At 39.2% G+C, this 27,692-nt stretch overlaps 1 protein-coding gene across 2 annotated transcripts in view; it reads right to left on the bottom strand.

The window, feature by feature from the left end:
• PLXDC1 (plexin domain containing 1) overlaps positions 1–27,692 on the bottom strand; it is an 85,268-nt gene that overhangs the window by 7,458 nt on the left and 50,118 nt on the right. For both annotated transcript variants that reach the window (XM_081970063.1, XM_081970062.1), the window contains exons 4-12: positions 25,638–25,707; positions 23,313–23,435; positions 22,222–22,340; positions 21,981–22,071; positions 19,143–19,238; positions 15,544–15,625; positions 8,238–8,298; positions 5,079–5,217; positions 1,516–1,548 (exon numbers count right to left, since the gene is read on the bottom strand). In XM_081970063.1, coding sequence (XP_081826189.1) covers positions 1,516–1,548; positions 5,079–5,217; positions 8,238–8,298; positions 15,544–15,625; positions 19,143–19,238; positions 21,981–22,071; positions 22,222–22,340; positions 23,313–23,435; positions 25,638–25,707 — 814 coding nt within the window. The remainder of the gene's footprint in view (positions 1–1,515; positions 1,549–5,078; positions 5,218–8,237; positions 8,299–15,543; positions 15,626–19,142; positions 19,239–21,980; positions 22,072–22,221; positions 22,341–23,312; positions 23,436–25,637; positions 25,708–27,692) is intronic.

Genomic DNA, 27,692 nt, shown 5'->3' on the forward strand with positions numbered 1-27,692 from the left:
GGATATTGTTGCCATTCTATGAAAATATAGCTACATAATATGTGGAACTAAATTACCGATCTTGGCTGTCTTACTAACTTGCTATCTTAGTCCTGCTATCATTCATTGTTGGACAAGAATCTGGGAGGTTTAAGTATATCTTTAGAAATGCAAGCTGATTGATTGTAGGACACTCCTATCTCTTAGCCCAATAATACCTTGCAAAATTATTGTTGGGTGTAATTTCCTAGAGGAAAGGTGAATCTAGTAAACAACATTCCAGTAGAACATATTAATAGAACTTTTGCATATATTCTAATGCAGTGCAATAATGAAGGTGTGTAAGGTATACTGAGATACTGAGGTATATAATTACTGCTCTGAATAAGCTGAACATGCAGAAAATGACATTTGCAGCAGCAGTTCAAGAGAAAGAAATTGCTATGGTAAATATTTTCTTACTATAGAAAATTTGCAAACCTTGTTTTAAATATGTGTATGTTTCTGTAACTATATATCCATTCATTCATAGAAATAATTCAGATATAGAACAGAAAAGGAAGAGAAAGTAGAAGAAGGAGGCAAACTGGCGAAAATATTAAAATCTACTACCAAAATAGCATGATATTCTTTTCCAGCTATTAAAACAATAGCATTAAAACCCAACAAGTTAATGGGACAAACGACGTAGCTGTAGCAAGGAAACAGAAAAGGTGGTGTTAAAACTATAAACAAGTAGAAGCAAAACCCATAGCAGAAGTGTGGACCATATGGTGCTAGTTGGAGCATTAACCAATAGTAAAAGAAAAAGTAAAAAGTGGAACTTTAAGAATATTGGGATTAACACTGTATTTTAATAATCAAAATAGGAGGTTGCCAAGGTCTTGAAAGACAGCTGTCAAATCCTTTCTAAAAGAAAGTTTCTGTCATCTGTCAACTGCTCCTAGCTGCTGCCACCATCTGGTCACTGAAGATTATCAGATAAAACAAAACCATCAACTCAACAACATGCATCAATCAGGGAAAGGATCTGTTTTTGATAGGGTCTTTCTAGGAGTTTGACATGTCTTGTCTGGTGATTTTGATGTCATAAAAGAATAGAAAAATATTACCTACACAATTTGTGATTGCTTGTCTTTTTAAAAACTTCAATAGTCAGGAAGCAATTTAATTAGTTTTGGAAACAATGATTTGAGCAGGGAAAGGGGAGCATCAACTACTCCTGTCAGAGATTAACAAAATGCCTTGAGGTTATTTCCCTCCTTCACAATAACATCACGGACAGCATCTCTTTTATTAAGTGTTCTCCAACATCAATTGAAAAAAAATAACTTGAGAGCCTTGTGGGTTATGTCAAACTCCTAAGACATTTTTCTCCAACCAGGTAATCTCCAGATGTGTTGGACTATGTCTCCAATAATTATGTTGGCTAGAAATCTTGGGAGCTCTAAATAATCTCTCTGGAGAATGTCAAATTCAAAAATTTGTCCTAGACAAATATATTTTCACAAACTTTGGTCATAAGAAAACACTTACCTTCTCCTGGGATCTGGTTCAACTTTGTGTCATCTATAGGAACAAAACAAAAACAAAAAAGTGAAAATGAACTGGCATAATAAAACTTTTTTTGACAAGTTAGATCCCTCATGATGTCTACTAATAATCCTTCCAGAGAAAAACCAGAAGCACTTTGATTTAAATTAAGTGCCTGCTTAATTATCAGAGGCGTGGTTCCTCTTAAGATGGCGCAGTTAAGTTACTGAATTAGTCAATGATTTAAATACTGAATTAATCAATGATTTAAATACTGGAAAATACAATAGTGGAGTCCTGTTGTAGCTTAACCCCCAAATTTTGAGAAAGAAGGGACAGGCCATTGGTGTTACCCTGTTGTACAGTACTAGAGATTCTGAGTAAGGATATTGAAAGGAAGAGAAAACTTACTACTTTCTTCCTCTGAGTTATCTTTTTCATACCAATACCCCCTACCATCCAACAGCTGGAAAAGTAGCTGACATTATTTGTTACTCCCCAGAATATATTTCTGCAGTTAAGGAACCCATATGGACTGCAATTATTCCTGTTGTGTTTTGTGACATTTTCCATTTTTTAAAATATATTTTAATCCTGTCTTTTCTTTATATATAATCCAAAGTAATAAACATGCCAATAATTCCTACTTTCCTTGAGAGAGTGATTAGCCCAAATCCACCCAGCCAGCCTAAGGAGGAACTAGAGTCAACAGGCTCTCATTTGTAGGCCAGCACTTTAAATTACTACATCAAATCAGTTCATTTAGCTATTTGTTTTTGAAAGGAAACAAAAGCATGAATTCTTTTGTTTTTAATATATTGCTTACTGTTAAATGGCAGCCAAGTACTTTTTTTAATACAATAGATAAATGCAGAAGGAGTTGCCCATAAGAGTTGAACCAAAATGGAGCCCCAAGGTTAGGGCTATTTTGGTGCTAACCTGATTTGAATTCGTATTCAGGATTTGTAGAATAATAATAAAAGGATATGTACCATTGAGAATGCACAAAGCACATTTTTTTTTCAATCTATTGCACTACAGTTCCCATCATGCCCAACCTGCATCATCAATAATGTATTGGACTGCAGCTCTCATAATATCTTCCCAGTATGGCCTCTGGCTTCAAACGTACCTCTGAGGTCTTTCAAGTTCCAGAATTTGTTTCTTTTACAAATAAAGACTTGGCTCAGCTTTCTGGACAAATTTGCACATAGGAACATACACATACAGTATGCATACATAAGACTGTAGTGGTAAAATATAGGTTTTGTGTAAGTATGTGTGTGTGTATGGATATGCATTATGCATAAAATGTGTGTAAGGATACATATATCAAACATTTTTTCTTCCTTGGCAGGGTTAATGAACTAAGAAATTTATAGTCGTGTTTTTTTTTTAAATCAATTCTGTCTCGAAAGGATTTGTCCTCTCTTTCCTTCATTGCTGAAGGGCAAATATTAATGTTCTTTTTGGTTTAATGTAATTAGCAAATGAAGCAGACACTATTAAGCAGCACACTTAAATCAGCACCTGTCACTAATCTCAGAGGAGAACAAAATTTGGTGCTAATTTAGGCACATTGCACACATAATGCTCAGAAATAGAACATCGCTTTTTAAAAAATGGGGAAAACTAAGCTAAATTGTAAAGTACAATTGGGACTTGTGATGAAATACTGCACAGCTAAGTACCCTAAATGACTTTGCAGGAGTAAGAAAAAAAAATCAAGATGGCGGCCATAACCCTGCAATCTAACCCCTCCTTTGTATGTGAATAAGTGCCTATTAAAAAGGGGCAGGGATTACATCACACGGTTGTGACCACCATCCTGATTTTTTCCCCCCACTTCTTGCATAGGAAGGCTTATTTTATAATTCCTCCAAATTTACATATCCTAGGATAGTGATGGCTAATCTTTTCGGCACTGAGTACCGGAAAGGGAGCACTTTGCATGCACACTCGTCTGGGATGCAACCAGGAAGAGGAGCTGCCCAGGGAGCATGCACACACCAAAAAATGAACCTCTGGTTTCTGGTGCATGCATGCGCACCGGCCAGCAAGTCTCCTAGTTACTGCCACACATGTGCATGCACCAATCAACTGGCCAGTGTACATGCTCATGCCGGAAAACGGAAGACCAGCTCTTCCGGTTTCCAGCACTGCTGCACACACAAAGGCCAGCTGATCATCATGTGTGCAATGTGTGCCAGAAGAGGAACAGGCAAAGCTGCGTGTGCCAGGTGACATGGTTCCATGTGCCACTTTGGGAACGTGCAGTCAGGTGAGGCAAGTGAGGCACAGCCTAACCTCTCATCATCAGGGCAGCGAGTCATTCGATGGGAACTTGCCTTTTGGGAGGAATGACCCAGCTTGGCTCCCGCTTTCGATCTGCCGCCCAACGACTGAACGGAGAAGCAAAGAGGCAGGAGAGACAAAGCAGGAGCCAAGCCGAGTCATTCCTTCCAAGAGGCAAGTTTCCTATCGAATGACTCGCTGCCCTAGACTCGAGGGGGGGGAGGCTTCTTCGGCTCCATCCGCTCCCCATCTGCACTGCCCTCGCCCAACAAGCGCGCCCCGGATTCCGCGCAGCTCTGGCAGGCGGTGCCGTGGCCGAATCCCAGGGCGGAGGGTGGCAGGTCGCAACTGAGCATGCCTGACTGTGGAATTCTGGGAGTTGAAGTCCACAAGTCTAAAAAAATTGCTGCCTCACCAGGTATAAACCTCACTGCACGTCACTGGTGCCATAGGTTCGCCATCATGGTCCTAGGAGGTGGTGGTTATTTTCAAACAGAAGACATTGTGTTTGTATATAGTGCAACTAAGACAATTTTGGAAGGTGAGAATTCATAGCTATATGAGTAGGGGGGAAAAACAAGCAAATCCTAAATCAATTTCAGAAAGGCTAGTATATGACTTGTAGCTTTCTTGAATGGGCTGGAATGGGGCTGAACCAGGGGGGGTTCCTGCCAGTTCTAACCACTTCTATAGAAGAGGTTCCACAAATCTACAGTGCCGTTTAGAACTGGTTCCAGCTCCCTCCCCCTCATCTGTCCGCACATCATCAAGGTGAAGAGCGAGAGGAGGAATTCTGGGAGTTGAAGTCCACAAGTCTTAAAGCTGTCAATTTTGAACACCCCTGGGGTTTTTCTTCTAAAGTGTTAGGGGTGCAATGGTCTTGTAACTTGACAGCTTTAAGACTTGCATGATTCAAATGCCAGAGTTTCTGAGCCAACATTTGGTTGCTAAGCAAGAGTGTTGTTAAGTGAATTTCACCACATTTAACAAGTTGCCCACGCCCACCCAGTCACATGGCTGGCAAGCCACTCCCACCCGGTCACATGGCCAGCAAGCCACCCCTACCCGGTCACATGGCCAGCAAGCCACTCCCACAAAGCAGGCCACACCTACAGAAGAAGTTCTAAAAAAGTTTGAAACCCACCACTGGGCTGAACAGTCTGTAAAAAAAAGTTAAGAGAGCTGGCTGTATAATTTGTAATTAGTCTCTCATAGCCTAAACACACATGAATCACACAACTTGGCATCTTTTAACCTCTCATGGTGCCTACCTTCTGTAGTTAAGCTATCTATAAATTGGGAGGATGATGTGATGGTGTCTTCTGGAAATGTTGTAAAGGGGCTATGATTGGGAGTTGAAGACATATAGTGTTCATCCTCTTCAAAATCTGCACACGTCTTCTCCTCTGACTGAAATGACAACACAAAATAGTTTCTTTGGTTTCACCTGATGCCATTCCCCTCACTAATAGCAATCACCCCAAGCTTATTAGTTTAAGAACTGCAACAGTACCTCCTCCCCTTGCTAATATCTCTTTCTTTGTTGGGTCATATCTTTTAAATTATAAATCTAAGTAGAAGGATTATAATAGTATCAATCTTCAGAAACTGTATACCAATTTTTTCTTTTACTAAAGAGCAAGGTAAAATATGTTTTAAATACCAACTTTAAATCAATAAACCCCATTTTCTAATCCCATTTATGTTTATAATATTCTGGAAAGATACAGATATGGAGTGGTAGTGGGATTCAAAAAATGTTACTAAGAGTTCTGTGGCTGTGGCTTGGTGGACGTGGCATGGCTTGGTGGGCGTGACAGGGGAAGGTTACTGTAAAATCTCCATTCCCATCCCACTCCAGGGGAAAGTTACTGCAAAATCCCCATTTCCTCCTGATCAGCAGGGACTCGTGAGGCAGAGAATACATGGGGTTGCGTCCAGTCACAGGTAGTATTTGCCAGTTCACCGAACTACTCAAAATTTCTGCTACCGATTCTCTGGAACTGGTCAGAATCTGCTGAATACTACCTCTGATATGGAATATGCAATCTAATCATAAAGGCTTAGTCTTCCTCGTACTTCACTCCCAATATAAAATGTTTTTTGACCATTTGTTTTACTCTGGATATATCATTTGCCTCACCCCTCATCTGTTCTTAGTTGTGTAATTTCAATGTTAACTTCTCTGTAGACTAAGCATTTTGTGTCTTTCTAGTTGTTTCTTACACAAAGTCTTCAGTCCCTGGAAATAACTGATGATTGGTTGATAAATTGTAGTCACTTTTCTAACACCGTCTTTTGATTCTTCATCTTTGTCCAGAAATATAATTCAGAGATGTGCATGCTATCTTTTTTGATACTGCTTTCTTAAGCTCTTTATATGATCAACTGCCCCAGACATCTGGAGCTGATTAAGTAAAATGGATCCAAATAAATATTCTTTAATTTCATTTTCCCAACTAGATTTTTAGCTGAAAGGGGTATACATGTGTACCAAAAGTCAGATTCTCATATAGTAATCAACTAGGTCGTAAGGTCCTTGACTTACGACCTCAACTGAGCCTAACATTTCTGTTGCTAAGAGAGATAGTTGTTTTGCCCCATTTTATGATCTTCCTTGCAATTGTGAAGTGAATTGCCACAGTTGCTAAATAAGTGACACAATTGATAAGTGAATTTGGCTTCCTCCTTGATTTTTGTCAGAAGGTTGCAAAAAGTGATCACATCACAGGACACTGCAGTCATCATAAATATGACCCAGTTGCCAATTGTCCAAATTTTGATAACATGATCATGGGGATGCTGTAACACTCATAAGTGTGAAAAATGGTCATAAGTCACTTTCTTCAGTACCATGATAACTTTGAACAGTCACTAACTGAATGATTGTAAGTCAAGGACTACTTGTATGCTTTATTAACTTTTTTTTCCCACAGGAAAAAATATTGAACTTATGAATATTCAAAGTTATGTATCAAAAAAGTAAAAAAAAAGTTTGGAAGAAAATGGTAATTAATTGATATATTTATATGTAATGTATATAATAAATTGTTCATGGGACTGACTTTTGGCACACCCAGTATCTATTACTTCCATATTCTCTTCTTCTGTTTCAGTGCTATCTTCATTACTGCTCCACTCTTCAAACTTCAACTATGCAGTCCAATAGTTTTCCTTTTCTCTTTATATTGGTATATATGGGAATCTCTTAAATAGCAATAGTACTTAGACTTAAGTGTTTACAGCCCTCTCTAAGCAGTTTACAGAGTCAGCATGTTTCCCCCAACAATTTAGATCCTCATTTTACCCACCTCAGAAGGATAGAAGGCTGAGTCAACCTTGAGCCTGGTGAGATTTGAACTGCCAAATTGCAGGAAGCCTGCAGTCAGCAGAAGTAGCTTGCAGTACAGTGCAGTACTGCACTCTAACTACTGCGCCACCGCAGCTTCCCTCTACTATTTTCTTGCATAATCTGCAAGAGTCAACAGAAACACCATCTTCCTATTTTTACAAGCCCAGCAAATATATTTTGTTAGATTGACATATTTTTCTCCAGATACTCAAGGTAATGTACACAGCACTTCCTCCTCCAAGTTTCCCCCAACAGCTACTTATGAAAAGGTTGATTTGAAAGATAGCAATTGGCCCACAGAGCTTCCATACCTGAGAGTGGATCTAAACTCATCTAATCCCTTCGCTACCACAAGCCAACTCATATTCTTCTCAATTAATGTCTGCCCTGTATGATTCCATGCCACCACCTATCTTTACAACCTTGGCTCAGCTGCAGGGACTTCTCTGAATCTGGTACTTGCTGGGTATAATATTATTTTGCTATTTTGAGGCAGGGATTTATCCATTAAAGGTAACTCTTGCTTCAACTGTTTTTTAGCTTCTGAATTTCAATATACTTTTGATCAATGGTTCTCAACTTGTGGGTCGGGACCCCTTTGGGGATTGAACGACCCTTGTTTAAGACCATCAGAAAACACATATTTTCGATGGTCTTAGGATCCGAGGCACCAATTTTATGGTTGGGGGTCACCACAACATGAGGAACTGTATTAAAGGGTCGCAGCATTAGAAAGGTTGAGAACCACTGCTTTAGATCCTATAAGAAAATGCTGACTTGAGATGTTTTGCTCCGCTCCCTCAAGAAAGGAAGCTAAATAATGAAACATGAACATGACAAATTTGTATCTTCTCTTGATGAGGTACAAATTCCATGCAAAGCACCTATTTCTTTTCCCCCCGTTTCTTTAGTTTCTCTTTAGTGAGGAGTGGGGATGAGGAAAGTGTTTTTTGATGAGTGTGGATCATTTTGAATGTAGACAGCAGGAACAATGAGAATGCAGAGTTGCCCATTGATGAGCATTAAGCCAGAACTGGATATTTTATATTTTTACAACTTCATTATCTATAACAATTACTTCTTGGCCGCAACCATATTCCAGCCACTCTTCACGGTATCGGTCAAGGCCACTGGAGCACCTACAGAAAAAGAAAGCATAAGAGCTGATACTAAAAAATGATGATGTGATGCTTGTTAGATGATGTTTTTACTGGGAATGTTTTTCCTAAGAAATCTAGGAAATAGTAAGATATTCTTTGTCTCCTTTTGTGGCTATGGCTAAACTAAGCTAAAGTAGAGTTGTTTATTGTTCAGTGAACTGTGGGAATATAGTATATTATATGCAGGGAACAACTGTGTGTTGTTAATCCCAGTTTAACTAACTACGTGAACCAAACTTCTAGGTAGCCTTTTCTTGCACGCTTCCACTTTGCTGCATATGGACTGCTTCAGCAAATGTACACATGGAAAACAAATGCAAGGGTAATGCAGGAAGAAAGCATGTAAGAGCACTCTATTTCTCATGAGGAATTATAACACCTCTGCACAGATTAAGATTCGTAATGTTTTCAGTTAGATAAGCAGGAGGCTTTTGAAAGATCTAGACATGAGGGGCTTAACTTGATCTACATCAAAGTGCCAGAATCAAGTCTTTATAAAGTTATTTTATGAAAAACCGTAGCCCCTTTATCTGAATTATTCTCTCTTTCCTCTCATCCTCTCTCTCCAAATTCTTGAGGCTTCCCCCACCCCACCCCTAAAATTATAGCTTCCTGAAGAGGCTGTAAACTTTTTGCTAAAAAGGCCTGCTGGCATGTCTGTACCAAGCTACAGTTGCTAGGCCTTTGTAATAACAATGTTGGCATCAGAGCAAAAATTTGGAGTCCCCATCCTCTGCATGCTGTGCTAACAGAGGAAAGCCCTAGGACCATCTGGTCCAATCTATGTGGGAGGGCCAAGTGATTTTCTTAAGTATGATTTTATCATCAGAATTCCCAGCTGGGTTCAGTACTCCAGACACACGGACACCAAATAAATATAACAAACACACAGAAAAGGCTTTCTTTAAGGAATGAAGGGATTCCATTCCAGTGCAGCAGGTTTCGAAGCATGTAAATGTTCCTTTAGCTACTTTGGACTCTTGGGTCTATCCCAAGAGCAGCACATCACGATTCTCTTGACATAACAGCACTTAATGATTCTGTTGAAGAACCCTGCCCCACCACAACCCATGGGGTTGTGATTTCCAATGGAGCCAAACCCAACCTGTTCCTCCTGCATATTCAATAGACCAGCAACCTTAAACACTCAAAGAACCACAAACCGGAAGTCCCCCATTCAATTCTGCAGCCAACCAGAAGTCCGGTTTCCCCACCATAGAATATCCTCCTAGTGCGGCGTCCTTTTTCTTCTATCTGTCCTAACCGAAGGCCCTATCAATTGTGGAGCTGACCAGAAAACCCACCCATTGCCATAGAGTCTCCCCCTGGCACGCCCTGCTTCTCTCCTCCCCCCCCCAACCGGAAGCTCCTCTCAAAATTGTGGTGCTGACTGGTGACAGGGACCACAGCAGAGGGATGAAAGAGCCGCAGGTTGCTGATTCCTGCATTAAACTGTGATTTGCTGCTGCTCTGAGAAGCTTGGAAGGCAAAAGCTAGTCCAGAACGCAGCCGCGCGGGCAGTCATGGGGAGTACCAGGCAATGTTCCCTCTAATTTTTTTTCGATGTGAGCAGAAAAGTATAGTGTTTGAGCGGCACATTTTCATGCCTGAGCACCCGAATTTTTTTCACAGATGTCACCTAAGACAACAACGAAATCAGTATGATTTGAAACTCAAAGTTATATTTCTTCAAGGTACCCGCTTAATTCAAAGTGTTATATAATATCAGTATCACTTAACAACGCTCCTGCTTAGCAACCAAAATGTTGGCTCAGAAACTCTGGCATTTGAAGCACGCAACTCTTAAAGCTGTCAAGTTACAAGACCCTTGCACCCCTAACCCTTTAGGGAAAAAAACCCCCAGGGGTCTTCAAACCTGACAGCTTTAAGATTTGTGGACTTCAACTCCCAGAATTTCTCCTCCAGTCCTGTTGGCTCAGGAACTCTGGCATTTGAAGCATGGAAGTCTTAAAGCTGTCAAGTTACAAGACCCTTCCACCCCTAGAAAAAAAATGCAGAGCTCTTCAAACCTGACAGCTTTAACACTTGTGGACTTCAACTCCCAGAATTCCTCCTCCAGTCATGTTGCAGCGACGTCATCTGCGTGGATCTGCTCCATCTCTGCTTTCTTCATTGTGGGCAGGGCTGCTGCTGAAGTTGCCGACGAGTTGCCAGCAGAATAACTGCTGCTACCTCCTCCTCCTCCAACAGCACCACCAGATTTGCTCCTGAGCTCAGCGCTGGGTAACCCGTGCCCGCTCCTCCTCCTCCGTGCTTTTGAAGAACCATGAGGCTTTTTTTCCCCCTGCTCCCTCCCCGCCTTCCTACTGTCTCCCGCAGCCTCATGGCTCTTCAAAAGCACGGCGGAGGAGGAGGAGGGGGCAGGCAGGGGTAACCCAGCGCTGAGCTCAGGTGCTCCGAGCAGAGGGGAGGTGCTGCTGCCACGCGCGGAGATGCCGGCTGGAGCTTTGCCAGCTTCATCTCAGCCGCAGCGCCGGGCGGCAAATCCGGCAGTGCTGCCTGTTAGAGGAGGAGGAGGAGGTGGTGGCAGCAGTTCTTCCGGTGGCGGTGGGGGCTTTGGGGCTTCACAACTAGCCTCAGTCGCCCCGTGCTCCTCAAAGCAAGTCTGGGGAAGTCCTTTGCAGGCGGCCCGTTCTAGCTGCCTGCAAAGGACCTCCCCAGCTTCCAAAGCCTGTGGCAATAGAAATCACTGCACGGCAGTTGAAAACTGCTGCGCGGTGTTTTCTTGCCACCTGCGCGCTAGCGTAGCCGCGCACCTTAGAGGGAACGTAGGTACCAGGTACTCCCATGTAACACCGCTCCTGCGCGAGCTGCACTGGCTACCTGTGGTCTTTCGGGTGCGTTTCAAGGTTCTGACCACCATCTTTAAAGCGCTCCATGGCATAGGGCCTAGCTACCTGCGGGATCGCATCCTCCCACACACATCCCTGCGGCCAATTCGCTCTCACAGGGAGGGGCTTCTCCTGGTGCCGTCCACTAGGCAATGCCAACGGGCGACACCAAGGAGTAGGGCCTTCTCTGTGATGGGCCCAACCCTCTGGAATGACCTCCCCCCCGACATTAGAACCACCACTGACTTCCGCTCCTTCCGACAGAAATTGAAGACACACCTGTTCCGACTGGCTGGCCTGGCATAATTTTAACGTCTACCTCCTGGCATACATATTTCTTACTGGTTTTTTAGGGGGATTGTTCTTTTAAACTTAATTTTATAGGATATTGGGGTTTTAAATTCTGTACATTTTAAATTATTTACTTAGCAGTACAGTTCTGTATATCTTTTTATCCTCCTCTTATTTATGTATCTATCCACTTAATAATTTTAACTGTTTAAATTTTATAGTTATTTATGATGTATTTTTATATGAACTGTACACCGCCCCGAGTCCCTTTCGGGAGAGGGGGCAGTCTATAAGCGCTAAGAAATAATAATAGTAATAATAATAATAATAATAATAATAATAATAATAATAATAATAAAAGATGTGGCAGAAAATCAGTCTCTCCCAATATACTCAAAAGTCATGATTTGGATTATATAATGGCAGGAGAGCAGGTAAAGGAAAACGTGCTAGCATGGAGTAGGAACTTTGGTTACAGCATAGATTTGGACAATTGGCAAGACTTATGGGAAAGAAACAGAAAGTTAACTTTAGCCACCTCATAAAAAGAAAACTTATACAAGATGTTGTATAGGTGGCACATCCCACCCACAAGATTAGCCAAAATTAACAAAAACTTATTGCCACGATGTTGGAAATGCAATGCGGCTTCTACCATATGTGGTGGTAGTGCACAAAAGCTAGGGCTTTTTGGCACCAGATAAGAAAGTATTTGGAAGAGATACTAAATCAAAGGATGGAGTTGAGGCCAGAATTATTTCTACTAAGGATCACAAAAGAAAAAACATGTCAAAGGTAGACTATATTTAATACTGCATATTTTAACCGTGGCAAGAGGTTTTTTGCACAAAAATTGAAAAATAAAGAGACTCTCTCGGAACAAGAAATAATAAATAAAATACTGACGTGCACAGAAATGGACAGATTGACTCTAGAGCACAAAGACAAGGATGAGATGGAATATCACAAAATCTGGGACAAATGGTACCGATGGTTAGAAATGAGGGGAAAAGGCCAGGACAGAAAAACACAGACAAGTTAAGAATTGGAAAATATGGTATTAAGAATGTGTGATAGCCTCTGGTATGAAAAAGGATCTGCACACAAATATTTTAGTAGACATTACATCAGACAATCTCTGTTACTAATATGGAACAAAATTAAACATGACCACTGTACCAAAATACCTATTTGGCTATCTACGATGGAAGCATACATACACCCAAATTTAATCAACATGGAAAATATAGTCACATATAAAGAGTTATTGAACAGGCAGAGGGAGATCAAAACCAGATCAGAATTGACATCACAAGGAGTACAAGTAGAATGGTGGTCTTATTTACAGATACAATCAAGGTATGCACAGGATAGGAAGAACGAAGGTATTGCCAGAGACTACACAATATTAGATAAACTTTTGATACAGACAGAAAACAGACTGATCAAAGTGCTGCATAGATTCTTGTTGGAATATAAACTAGAGGAGGAACATGTCAAAGAAACCATGGTCGCCTGGGCAAAAATTTCGGTTACAATATGGAATTGGCTATGTGGGAAAAACTTTGGATACTTAATCAGAAATTAACATTGGCTATGGCGTATAAAGAAAATCTTTATAAGATGTTCTACAGACGGCATCTCCCCCCAGCACGGCTTTCCAAAATGTTCAGAAATCTGCCCCCAAATTGTTGGAAGTGTAAAAAAACACCAGGTACTTTCTATCATATGTGGTGGACGTGCAGTGAGGCAAAAAATATTGGAAAATGATTCAATCATGGTTAGAACAAATGGTGGGAGAACAAATTATGTTTAAACCAGAAACTTTTCTCCTAGGCATAATACCGGAGGGGTTTAAGAAAGATACACTTTATTTAATTATACATATACTAACTGCAGCGCGCATAACCTATGCACAGTATTGGAAAAAAGAAAATACACCATCAGAGCTTGATACAATCAGAAAAGTGTTGGCCTGTGCAGAAGCAGATAGGCTCACTCTTGAACTTAAAAATAAAGGGGAATCAGAATATTTTGAAGTATGGAACAGATTTTATTATTGGTATAAGACAAGATGACAAGACTGGAACAAATGTATATATTGCGATTGGACAGAAGGACAGACAATGTATTAAGTAGATTAACTGTTAATGGTTGAAACTAGCTGTACATAATGTGAATGTATGGTCACTCCGACTCCGCGATATTGCATTGTTTTAAATGTAAAAATAATAAAAATATATTTTTTAAAAAAGAATGTGTGATAGGTAGGAATTGGATATGTATTTGTATGATTAGTAATTATATTAAAGAAAGAATCAACGGACAGGTAATCTGACGGACTACACATACCTATGTAATGGATATAAAATGTAATTGTTGTAATATTTAATCACTATATGGAAACGTTTATGCCAGAAATGTTGCACTATGTCCAATGTTTTTAATGTTTATCTAATAAAAAACTTTTAAAAAATAAACAAAATTTCCTAATAAAAAATAAAATAGAACTGGAGGATGTGGATGTTGAGGGCCTCACTCCACAGAAAGCAAGAGACTCTCAAATGCAGCTCTTCTTCCAAAGCATGTCTGGCTTGTACAATTCTGCTTTAGGAGAGAATAGGAGCCTTGAAGTTGATCATTTAACTGTACAAGTATTGCTCCCCAACTTTTTGACATCTATGTCACTGTTGATTCACATTCACCAGGCTATAATTTTACTGTTATTTTACCTCAATGTACCATAGATCTTCGCGCAAACCCTCATCTCCCCTGGCTTTTTCTGCTGCCATAGAGTTTTGGGGAGGTCTAGCATTCTGCCAAGCAAAATATATTTCAAATATATGTTAACTTCCAGATATGAATGATTTCCTCAATGGATAGATGAGATGATGTTATGTCTATGAGTGATTGGAGCTGGAAAAGCAGCACAAGGAAGGGGACTAAAGAAAGCAAGTTATACACAATAGGCAGACTGCAGCAAAGATTTAAATCCTTAGCTCTTCAGTAGAGATGGGATTTCTGGACAAGAAATGATTGAAATATTTTAAAACTGTCTCAAATGTGAAGGGGTATACCACACCCAAGCCCACATATGCAGTTTATTCTTTGTGACATTTCCTACTGCCATCATAATCGCAAAATTTTGTTTTGTTGTGGGCATCGTGCACATTTTAAACACAGCATATACAGGATCAACCATTTTTTATTGTTGCATGTGTCCAATAAACAGCAACTGAGTTTCAGAAAAAAATAATCACCATAGTGTCTTACACATGAAAGAGGCTGATCTTCAGTGGTGGGATTCAAATAATTTAACAACCGGTTCTCTGCCCTAATGATTTCTTTCAACAAGCAGTTCATCAAACTGCTCAGAAAGTTAACAACCGGCTCTCCCGAAGTGGTGCGAACTGCCTGGATCCCACCACTGCTGATCTTGTATTTCTAATTATATAACAAGTGACAAGTTTTAGATAATCGAGGGCACTGTTTAATAATTCCTGGGCCTGAGCAGGGAAGGGGACACAAAAAAATAGTGATTATGTAAAAAGGTTAGAGTGATGTCAACACATTAAGTCTGGGAGAGGATATCCTTCTTGGAAGTATGTTAGCCATACATTATTTTACAGGTATTTTTTCTCCCCCAAAAGGGTGGGAAAAGAGATTCTATAGTGCACCTGGAGCAGATACAAAAAAGGCAGTTGTGGCCACATGTGGCACACCAATTGTTCTATGCTTGAGCTAAATTTCAATATTTTATTTTTAGCAAATTTGTGTTTAATGGCATAAATAGATTTCAAGACATTCTCTGTCTTCTTTCATCATCTTTTTTGTTGACATAACAGTATATAGACCTCTATGTACAGCCAAACAGTTTTTAAAAAAATATTTTGCAGGACTCGGACCATCAAAAAACTTGAGTGGGATGTGGAGACTTAAGACCAGTAAGTCTAGATATCAAAGGATACCCATCTACATGCAACTGTTGTAGACTATAAAAATTCTATAAGTTAAATTTCAGGACAAGAGCTTCTTCTTTGAGAAGTGAATGTAGAGTCCCCCTTGGATTTAGAAGACTTACCTCTGCAGAACATGGCACCAACTGCAATTGAAATTTAGGCCAGATGTCATACAGGCTTCACAGTTGGGAAGTTGGAGACAAGCTACAAATGAAAAGATGTAATGAATAAAGAATGTTCCAATCTTTTCTTTCTAAAAGTGGCTTGGAAGGTATTGTTTCTATTCTTGTTCGCCCACAACTTGACAAAGGCAGACTGAGGCTATAGAACTCTGTTACTTCATGTCCTCGAGATGAAACTAGCTCAGGGTCATTATATTCCAGTTCAATATACTCTCATCATCATAGTATTCATTTAAAATAAAGAGATCAGGTTATTTTTCTTTTCTTTGTTGCATCTGTTGCTTTTGGAGCAGAAAATCACACAGTGGACTATATTATGACCCCGTCAGTTGATAATATGCTGTTGCTGAAAATTCCTTAGGAGCTGTGAGGAGTTTGGAAATACACAAGTTATTCTGTAATATTTTTTTTCTCTAAAAATGGCTCGGCTCCTGCTAGCGCTTGTCCCAGGATGAACCCCAGAATTCCAGAAAAATTGGAAAGGCTGCATTGTTTTTTATCTTACAAGTAAATCTTTTTGTTTTAAATTAAGTCCTAGTTTTTATATTCTTGACACAGAATAAAGGAATTTGCAAGAACTTGGAATCACTTGCAACTGAATACATAATAAATGTGATGTTCTTTTCCTGTCCTTGTCTAACTACAGAGCTAGTCACCTGAAGTCTTTCTGGCAGTAATATCTTCATTATTAAACGTGGTAAAATCTGAGTAAGCTAAACAATCCTTTACAGAGTGCGACTATCTCTCTTTTAATACTGATGAAAAAAAATCATTACATTATTAGTAGTCAAGACAACTCTCCAATGAAGACTTGATAGCTGTTAATTGATTTCACATCCAATTTTTAATATAGGCATCACAGAATAATATGAGATCTAAACTACTCTTATGCATCCTCAAGTTGCTTTAGGACTTCCATTTATGTTGGAAAGTCAGTTTTCCTACCCTTAATTAATTGGTTTAGTTTATATCAGTATTTTCCAAACTTGGCAGCATGGCTAGTCTAAGGAAGAGAAGGACTGGGGAGACATGATAGCAGTGTCCCAATATTTGAGGGGCTGCCATAGAGAAGAGGGAGGTCAAGCTATTTTCCAAAGGACTTGAAGGCCAGACTAATGGCCGGAATAATGGATGAAAACTGATCAAAGAGAGATTCAACCTGGGAATGAGGAGAAATTTTCTGACAGTGAGAGGAATCAACTAATGAAACAGTTTGCCTTCAAAAGTTGTGGAAGCTTCATCATAGAAAGCTTTCAAGAAGAGACTGGACTGCCATATGTCAGAAATGGTGTGGGGTTTCCTACTTGGGCAGGGAATTGGACTAGATGACCTACAAGGTCCCTTCCAACTTGGTTAATCTGTTAAACTTTAAGAGGGATTTCAATTGCCAGAATTCCCCAACTACCATGCTCATTGTGGAATTCTGGAAACTGAAGTCCACTGTTAGATACTTGCTCTAACTGCAGTGGTTTTCACCAAGGTCCTCTGTTCCGGCGGGAACAGAGGTTTAATCCTATTGGTCGAAGGGTCTGACAGCTCCCTATAAAAGGGCTGCTGTCAGACTCAACCTTCGCTGGATTGTTCTCACTTCTTGTACTCAATAAAAAGCTGTTGTTACCGTTAAGCCTGTGTGTGCCTATCCATTACCCAATCGAACATTCACACATTGCCAAACTTGGTTTTTTGGACTTCAAGATAATTAGATGAATTTTATAACTTTGATAAATAAATAAATGTTTCCTTTGGAAGCGTGTGGGAATTCTCACCTCATCCAGCTTTCTATTTTTGTTATTTTCTTCTCCTTTCTCCTGTTTTCCCTTGTTGGAAAGGTGTTGCCATCCCTCTGACAATGACTTGCCTTCTAAAACTGTCTTGCTTTCTTGCAAAAAATATGGGGAAACAGAAAGCAAAGATGGAGACAGAGTTCCTATTTTTTTTCTAGCTTTGGGTGCCCTCCACTGGCTGACATGGGACAGCTCACTAAAGGACGCTCAATACTAGTTGACGGACTCAGCCCTGCACAGGATTGCAGGATTGCAAAAGCAAAGGTTATGGTTAAGAAGTGAATCTAGCAGTGATATGGAAGAAGCCTAGTGTTTAATTTATAATTGCAACTTAACCTAGCCTGACTATATATTTTGTACTGAATTAGTTAGTAAAAACATTTGATATTATCTGTTCAGGATTCAAAATGCTATTTTTTATTTTATAATAATAATATCAAAAGAAAATTGCAGTCAAGAGCCTTTTACTATATTTGACAGTAATTTTTAACAACCCCCTCCTCTGTTATAGAGAAAAGTATTTATAATCATGCAGAAAATACTAAAATGATGATTTCATACTGCTGGTTGACCATCCATTCCTTTTCACTTACGTTTGGATTTTATTTTAGTCTATTATAATGTCTGCCAATCTTTTCTACCCTTTTCGCCAAAGAAGAGAATGTATATGTTGAAGGGGCTCTTTCTCAGCTCTGAGTGCTCTCAGGTCAGGCCCCGAGACAAGAATCCAGGCAAGCACCCAATCAAAGGAGCAGGAAAAAACCCAGGCATGGGGGGAGAGGGCTTGCAACATTGAAATGCAAAAGAAATATTTTGCTAGCCGAAGACCTATCATTTGATCCAGAGTCTAAAAATGACATTTCTCTACAGCTCTTTTTTTTAAAAACACCAATCAAAGGCTGCCTGATTCAGCAAAGAAAGGGAGGGGAGAAATTGCTGCCTTGTTTCTTTTTTTAACCAGAGGCAAAAAGATACCGGTTAAACTGTTCACTTTGCATTCCAGTTTTGAAACTTTTTCTCTTTGAACCTTGCTGAAGCATCTGCAGCATCTTTTCAGATGGAAAATCATTTAATGATACCAATGTCAGTAACTGAGGAGAGCTAGGGCTACCCTCCATGCAAACCTTTATTTATCTGAAAAGTCCATAAGCTTTTGTAAAAATAGGGCTCAGCTTCCATGAAAATAACATCATCATGTTCATATTTGCCAAGGAGTACAAAAAACCCAAACATAAGCACATATTAGAAAAGTAGAGGAAATTAGAGTTCTATCCTGGTATGTAAGAAATATGCAAGTAATGTTGTAAGATATAACATTTTTTGGGAGGAGGGTGAATCCAGAGCTGTCATAGCCAAAATATTTGGCTTGTAAAAAATGTTTAATCTGTTTACTTCACTTAATGTGCTAATAACTATAGAGAAACATTGTGAGATTTTCTCCACAATGATCCTCTTATATTTAAAACTTTTTCCTTCCTTCCTCCCTCCCTCTCTCCCACCCATCCACCCATCTACCCACCCACCCATCCCAAGCTTATACATCACAGGTGTCAAACTCGTGACATCACATTGCCATCATGTGGCGTATCACAATGTTTTTCCATTCGCAGAGCTGAGGTGGGCGTGGTCTGCACAAGACACATCTGGCCTGCAGGCCACCAGTTTGACACCCCTGGTGTACATGATTACTTTCTGCTTTTGCAATAAATGATGTCTAGAAAAAGCAAGTCAATGCAATTTGGTGTGAGAACTTACTGGGTAGGGGCAAAAATTCCACAGCTGATGCATTAGTGATCTTGCTAGTATCCAGTTCCACTCTATGGTATTCATATATGGTGCGATGGTGAGATTCTAAAATAATTAGGGAGGAATATTAAATTAGATCAGGATTCCACACTCTCTCTTACAGAATGTGGCCATATCCCAGATTTTCACCAAATTTTGCATAATTAAATATCAAGCTGAAATTAATAGAAGAGAATATATGTAGCTCATATTAAACAAACAACCAAGATGAGAGAACACCAAGGACTTTATGCGATGTATTGAGCTACCTGTTAGTTCTCAGAAGGAGCCACATTCACACAAGTCAATGCTTGAATAAAGGACAGGAATTTTGGTACCTTCCAAATTTTTTAGACTGAAACCCCATTCTACAAGTAGTCCTCAATTTACAACAGTTCATATAGCGGCCATTTGAGTTACAATGGCACTGAAAATGTGACTAATGACCGTTTTTCATACATGACTATTGCAATATCCCCATGGTCACATGATCAAAATTCATATGCTAAGTAACTGACTCAGGTTTATAATAGTTGTAGTCAGTGGTGGGTTTCAAAAGTTTTTAGAACCTCTTCTGTAGGTGTGGCCTGCTTTGTGGGAGTGGCTTGCTGGCCATGTGACTGGGTGGGAGTGGCTTGCCAGCCATGTGACTGGGCGGGAGTGGCTTGCCAGCCATGTGACTGGGTGGGAGTGGCTTGCCAGCCATGTGACTGAGTGGGAGTGGCTTGCCAACCATGTGACTAGGTGGGCATGGCCAACTTGTAAAATGTGGTGAAACTCACTTAACAACACTCTTGCTTAGCAACCAAAATGTTGGTTCAGAAACTCTGGCATTTGAAGTGTGCAAGTCTTAAAGCTGTCAAGTTACAAGACCCTTGCACCCCTAACTTGACAGCTTTAAGACTTGTGGACTTCAACTCCCAGAATTCCTCCTCTGGCTCTTCATCTTGATCATGATGTGCGGACGGGCGGGGGGAGGGAGCTGGAACCGGTTCTAAACGGCACTGTAGGTTTGTGGAACCTCTTCTATAGAAGAGGTTAGAACTGGCAGGAACCCACCCCTGGTTGTAGTGTTCTGGGGTCATGTGATCACCTTTTGCGACTTTTTGACAAGTGTAGTCAATGGAAAGCCAGACTCACTTCACCACTATGTTACCAACTTGACAACTGCAGTGATTCACTTAACAACTGTGACAAGAAAGGTCATAAAATGGGGCAAACTGACTAAACAACTGTTCCAGTTAGCAACATACATTTTGGGCTCAATTGTGGTCATAGGTCAAGGATTACCAGTACAGGTCAGAAATATCTAGAGAGCTTTACATTTCCTAAAACTTAAGCTATCTCACAGACTGGCTTTTGAAATCAGACTCAATATTTGTTGGTCATTAATGGTAACAGCAGCAGAATTATTTCACTGTGGAATTATCTTTGTTTGGAAAGTTCCTCTGGCTTTCTCTGTGGCTCTGTATGTGGATATAATTATAAACAAGAATTGCTGAGAACTGTGTTCTTTGTCCATTGTGTGCTGCCCAATTGTCCCAGCCAGCAGAGCCAGCTAAACCAACTAGAAACCAACAAGGAAGCAAGCAACTTTCCCCATCATCCATCCCCAGAATTTAACATGTCAATGCCTTCACAAATTAGGAACACAGATGATGAACAATAAGCTGGAATTTTCAGCAATTCTGGTTTATTGGTAGTCACTATTTATATTCCTTTTAAATGGGCTGTTCTTTAAATTAGCTTTTAACTAAAACTATCAAACTGTCAATTGAGTGATCTTGTAGCTGACGGATGTCATTTTGTTGCAATCGAAGGTTTTGTTTTTCTTCTTCTTCATGCTGTAGCTTAGAAATCAATATATACTGCCTTAAGCAGACTTTCTGCCAAGAATGAGATGCAAGTGGTTGAATGGGATTGCATGGTGGATATTGCAATAGTGAGTAATGGTGGTTCAATAATGGAATGAAATGATAAAAGTGGGTGGTTCTGAGATATCTCAAGCAGAGGGAGAAAGCCTTTCCTGGATGGAAAAAGAGATTTCCTTCTTCAACCTCATCTTCTCCAGATACACTGAACTCATATGTTTGAATGATATGGGGAAGATTGGACTCCAGCTCAAAATTTAATTTACCAGTAATTAATTTAGTGTAATAGGACATCAACCTATTAAATTAATGTGGCATAAGCTGTAAACAGTGGTTTACAAAATATAGTGGCTATGCTTACATAACCTTCTAAACCAAAGGCAAGCAAATTGTATATAAAATATTAAACTCTGAATCGTGATTAACAAATTATGATGGCTAGTTCACATAATATGCTAAGGTAACAAACAAACCATTTTATGGTGTAATGTAATGCCCTGGATCACTTGACATGCTCAGTTCATTTTGTTTTGCAAATCAGGGAATTATTGTTTATTATGTTGCTTAAACGTAATCCGCGATTAATTAGCATATCATATGAAACCAACTGATGCTTTATCAGTATTTTTCTATGAAAGCAAATGTATTGAAAAAGAAAGTAATCCTATCAGGTAGAAATTATGACAGTATTGTTTTTTGTTAGGAAGGCATTTTTAGTCAAGGAAATGGTTAAGGATGTGATTTCTTTGTCTGTTCTCTCATTCTGCTTTGTAGGTCAGACAACAGTCCCAAACGTTCATATTTTTAACAAGAATTTTGCAACTTTGAAGATAAGAGCCTGTTTAGTCAGGAACACACTACTACAGTATATGCACTATACTTCTGTTTTCTGTCACCCCATTCCTTTCCCCCTCCACTCATAGTCTGCCAAACTCACCAGGGGAAGAGTTAAGGATCATAAAAGCATCTGAAAGACCAGCTTTGACAGGATGTTGTGTAGAACTTATTTCAAGCACTGACATGGGAATCTGGAGTCAGAAAAGAGAAGGCATAGACATTTCAATCAAGGAAAGTCCAGAAAAGCCAGTCCATTTCTGCCAGCTTTTGATGTCTCATTATTCTAGATGGCCAGAACTTTGAAAATCTCATCTTTTCTACACTAGACTGCATACACTCACCTCCTTGTAACCAAAGACAATTCTGCCACTCTTGTACAAAGCTGCCTGGAAGATGAAACAGCCTTTGTCTTCTTTCCCTTCTAGATAAACTTGATCCCACTGGACAACAAACATGGTTCCTTTGGAAGTAGAAGGGCAAAAGAAATGAAGCACCAGAATGGGAACTAAGAACTTGAACAGTTTACTATGATTCACAAAATCCAGGAAGGAATAGCTCCAATCTATGTAGTGGAAAAGCCTTCCCCAAACCCATTCCTTGTCCTTCTACTTGAGCATGAACAGAAAATACCAAAGATATATATTTGTATATATATATATATATACTAAAAAAGGAAATAGCCTTCTTCTCACTTGTTGAAATGTGCTTCCAAGCATGTACAAAATGTTTTTAATAAGGAATAGCCAACAGGTCATTAAATAATCACTGAAAAAGTCCCACTGCAAAAAAATCCTCATTGATTTGAACCATCTGCTTCTGCAGGCCCTCTTAATCAACCAAATATAAAGTACTGTAGGTGGGAAGGAAACTGCACTGAAAATACTTTATGAAAACATCAGTACAGACTAAGTGGTAACCCTGGTAACAATCATATCACAGGCACATACACTCAGATTCCAGGCACTAGCAAAGATAACTGACCTGCACTTATTGCCCCCACCTCACACCTACTGATTGCCCATTCCTAATTCTATATTTTTGCCTCTTTTTTAAAAAAAAACCAACTAAAGGTGTAAATCAAACCTATCTGCTACAATTGCACAGATGATCATAAAAAGGTTTTTATGAGTCAGTCACCCTCACCCAATGACAAAATCGCTAATTAGCCTGATTCCAGCTATCCTCCGTTATCAGTCCCCAATAAATAAATCCTAACCATGAAAAATGAAATAAAATAAAAGCATCCAAAGATATATAGAAGGAAGGGAGGAGGGGGGGGGGGCTGAGACTTTCTGGAGTTTGAATTTCATTGTGCAAAATAAATATCCAGTCCAGCATAAGTAGGAGTGGGCAGCTTTGCATGGATGTGGGATAGAAGTGGTGATCTAGTCCTGGGAAGGTTACAGAGGAGAACAATATTATAAGAGCTCACCATTGTCAAAGTATTTGACAGTGGAGTTGCGTGAGTAGCCAGGATTGAAGTTTGCCATCAGAGGGGCAATATACTGTGTAGCTGTCAGCATCCGATGAATTACATCGCTCATGAAAATAAAACCTGCCAAAAGAGCAATTGGGAGGAGCACATTATATTCAAAGTTAAATAACCCCATCGGTACTTTTTGAAAATGTTGGGTATAATCCATAGTTTTAGTGCCTTCTGTTTCCTACAAATCCCAGAGACAATATATTGCAATGCATAAGAGAAGGGAGAAACTGGTTTAATCTTTGGTCATTGGTCTCCATTTTTCATCCTAACCTCACAAGGATGTTGCAGAAACAGGAAAACAAAGTGATTTATACTAGCTATCTTCAAGCTGATGCCTTTTTAGTTCTGCAATCTTCCTCTGTTTCTTCTCCCTAGTCAAGGAGCAAGGTACCCACCTCTGATCCAGATAGTTGGTTATGTGAGATACCTCATCCGTTTTCACTGCTTCACAATGAAAATAGTAAGAATTATAGAAAACTAATGGTTGACTGTCCTTTTAATTCTCAAAAAATGTTGATCATAAACAAGGTTAATGCTGGATTATTAGTTTTCACAAGAAGAAAGTTGCCTTAATCTTTGAAGCTAGGCTTGATCATTGTGGTGACTTCACACAGCATGAGAAAAAGTAGAAGTTTCAGAAATAGATTGCAGATGTCCCCAGAAGCAAATTAGCTGAATGATGGAAATCAGAAATGGTATCAGACCAGAATAAAGCAGGTAGGTCAAGAATAAATTTTCTAAATAATTTATGTTGGTTTTAAAGTAATTGCATAGGGGAGGCAAGGATGACTTAGCCCCCCTCTATCTATGGGAAATGCTACATTCACAGTCTCTTGTTCATATAAATCCAAACTATATTGTTGTCTGAGATGAAGGGTAAAATAGTGTCCCTCTCTCATTCTCCATTCAGAAACTGTAAAACGTTAATTTTACTTCAATACATATTTTTATGGTACCAATAAACTAGCAAGGAAAGATGTGAAATACTGAGAATTCTGCTTTTCAGCACTTCACCAGTAGACATCCAATACAAATTGTAGGGGTGCAAACATGGCAAAGTGTGCATTACAATATCACAATACTAACTTTTTCATCTGTGTTTCAATGTCAGATTCCAATCACATGTATACATCACAATACCTTTGTTATTTTCCCCCACCTTCTTTGTTCCACCCATGGAAGTCTATCTCAGTGCTTAAGCACCTCTAGAGCTTGTAGGCAGTTTCTTACTCTACCCCTACTAGGTATCATTGAAGGTCAGTAGTGCTGGCATGAATTTACTTGGTCAGTGAACCTTTATATTGTACCTTCATTCTTCTCTGCAATAAAAATTCTTAACTAATTGAGTCATCTCTGTGGGACTTCTGTCAGATTTAACAGATGAGTTGAACTAAGCTGAGAAGTGTTCCAAAATCTGTGATTTTGTGCCAGGTTCTGGTTGGGGGAGCCTGACAGCTTTTTGTTGTCTAATCCTATCATTGCAGGAAAAAAAACCCCACTGCTTAAGCATCCAGAATGAACCCAGTAGCTATTGACCAGATTATTCCAGTATTAGAACCAAGTGGCAGCTCAGACGAACAGATTAACCCAAGAGTTGCAGCAATATGGTCAATAGGTGGGACAAAATCAATTTTGGATCCCTTGCTGTACCCATTTTGCCTCCTAAACACCTCCTTATGCAAGCACGTTATTCTCAACCCTATAACCTATAACCCCCTGTTCAAATGCTCTGGCTCGCCAAGAAGTACTTCAAGGATTCAGTCCACCATGCAGCTGGGGGCTAATTATGACCTATGAGCACAAGGTTGTCTTGAGAATGAAGTGGTGGGTGAGAAAGGGCAGAGAATGATGTACATCACCTTGGTCTCTTAGAAGAAGATGACATTGATGATGGTGAGGAAGAAGTGTAGGCTAAGGAAATATGAATATAATAAGATGATCATTTCACAAAATCACATTGGTACCCCTTCTCCTTTTTCTCTCTATTTTAGGAAATACAGAACTAGTACCTGGGCCTGTTGCTCAGCAACAGTATAGTGGTTGGAGCAAACATGAACCTGCTCTTCTCAATCTCACGCCTCCACTAAGTGGCTTCAGTTAAAAGCCCACAGGCTCAGTCAGGTCAAGCAGCTGTAATCATTTGAGAACCAGTCTAAACCATGTGTTCAACACAGCTTCCAAAATACGTGCTGCAGCCAACTCTCCATATCCTGTAAGCTTTTTGAAAAAACAGCAACTCTTATGACCAGTGTAGTAACCAAAGATGCTCACCTCCTGTTGCTATGGTGACCTGCCGCAAGTAATGGCCATAGAAAGGGAAATCAAAGGATAGGATGACTCTCTGTAGAAGAATAATGAGGAAAACAGAATTAGAGACGAGAGTTGTCTTGGGTAAATTATTACTCTTATTTCTTAATGCTTTAAGATGAACAGAAAATGTCAATTAGGTTTATACTCACAGGTCTTTATATTGGGTGATAGAGAGGAAGCCAAATTCATACAAAGAAAAGAAGGTAATTTGATTCCTTATACATAAATATCTTGGCATAATTTTATATTTTCATTATCTTCCATAAAGAAGATCAAAGTGTGATCCACTACATGCGGCAGTGCACAGACTCCTCAGCCTTCTGAAATGCTACCAGATTCTGTTACATATTTTTTCCTGCGATGAAGCCTAGCATTTCCATGAAGATGAAATAGTCATCAACACACATTTCTTGGTAGAGATTTTTATAAATCCATAGAGTTGGAAGGAACCTCACAGGTTATACAATAAAGCCATCCTTTTATCCAGTTTAGAATAGCTGTTGCAAAATTTTCCCCTTATAATTTTTTTTTTGAAATGTTAAAATTAAGAGTAGAGCCTTCTCTCTTCAAAATGGCTCTATTCAAAACTTCTGACTGGAAAATAGATGCCTTATTGACCTTTGGGCTGAATATTAATCCCAGAACTAATTATTTTATGTGCAAAATGTTATATATTTGTAAAGTCATATTTTTGGTGGCCAACAGCTTCAGCAACAGATGATGGAATGAACTAATGGTGTCATTTGAGACTGATGAGCTAGAGAGGTTTGCTTCATCTGCCCTTTAATAAGGGACAGAAACACACAAATGCACACACGCATACACATGTGCATGGACATTGAGAGAAAAGGGAGGCGAGAGAGAAATCAATTAAAACCCAGTGACAGTGTACAAAAGATGATGTCCCAACATTTAGCTGGCCTTGATTAATCTTGAAAAACAAAAGTAGAATTAGAAAAAATAATTAGGGAAACACTTGTAAATAAATACATAAATCTTGGAAGACGGCCACGATATTTATTTCATTTATTATATGACTGAGGATCTCAAACATATCACTCTAGGTGGCTCCCGGAAAATAAAAAACAAAAGAAAAATATCATAAAATCCAACAAGTAACGAGCAGAGAAGCTAAGATAAAACCAACTGACACCATCGACACAACCAATTATGACTCAATCATACATACTGTAGTTTCTATATTGACTGAATATGAACATGCCCTTAAAGGTAAGTGTGACTCAAAACAAGCTTTACCTCAGGGGTATCTGTAAAATGTGGACATAAAACAATACATATGAAAACTAGGAGAGCATCAATGACACTATTGTGACCCATCTTAATTTTTTCTTTTTAGATTCTCTTCAAACTCCTTGTTTATTTCAAGGTTAATGAAGGAGAAAACATACATAGATACATATATCTATCTATCAGATGTTTATATGTCTTGCTTTTGTTCCCAATGTGGCAGTATTGGGGATTGTAACACAGTATATCTGGGCAAAAATTCAAAAGTGGAATAATTCTAAAGCATTTGGATAAAAAAAAGTTAAAATCACAATGTCAGTTTAACATTAATTTCAAACCAAATGCTCAATATTAGTTGCAACAAGCTACATATATTTTTTTGGCATTCTTGTTTTATTTGCAGCCCTCCTGGAGTTTAGGAAGTCTGTGATTAAGGTTTTTGAGCTTTGAGGCATCTCATTTTTATATAATTACCTAATTTTATAAAAACAACTGCTTTATGTTGTTGTAAAAGTTAAAATAAGATGATGTTCTGGTATTAATTTGCTGGCAGGTCTCCAGACCCCTGGAAATAACATTGAAGAATAATAGTTACTAGCAAAATAATAACTACTCTTCCTCATGCTAAATCTAACATTTAAAAGAACAGAGTCTTCTGACACTGAGAGGTTCAACAAATTTATTACAATCTGATTTTTTTTAATGGATTTCATCCAAAAAACTTAAATCATAATAAATTTGTGAGTATTTAATAAACACCATACCACA

The sequence above is a fragment of the Natrix helvetica genome (assembly GCF_964273705.1).
Source record: "Natrix helvetica genome assembly, chromosome: Z".
Lineage (NCBI taxonomy): Eukaryota > Metazoa > Chordata > Lepidosauria > Squamata > Natricidae > Natrix > Natrix helvetica.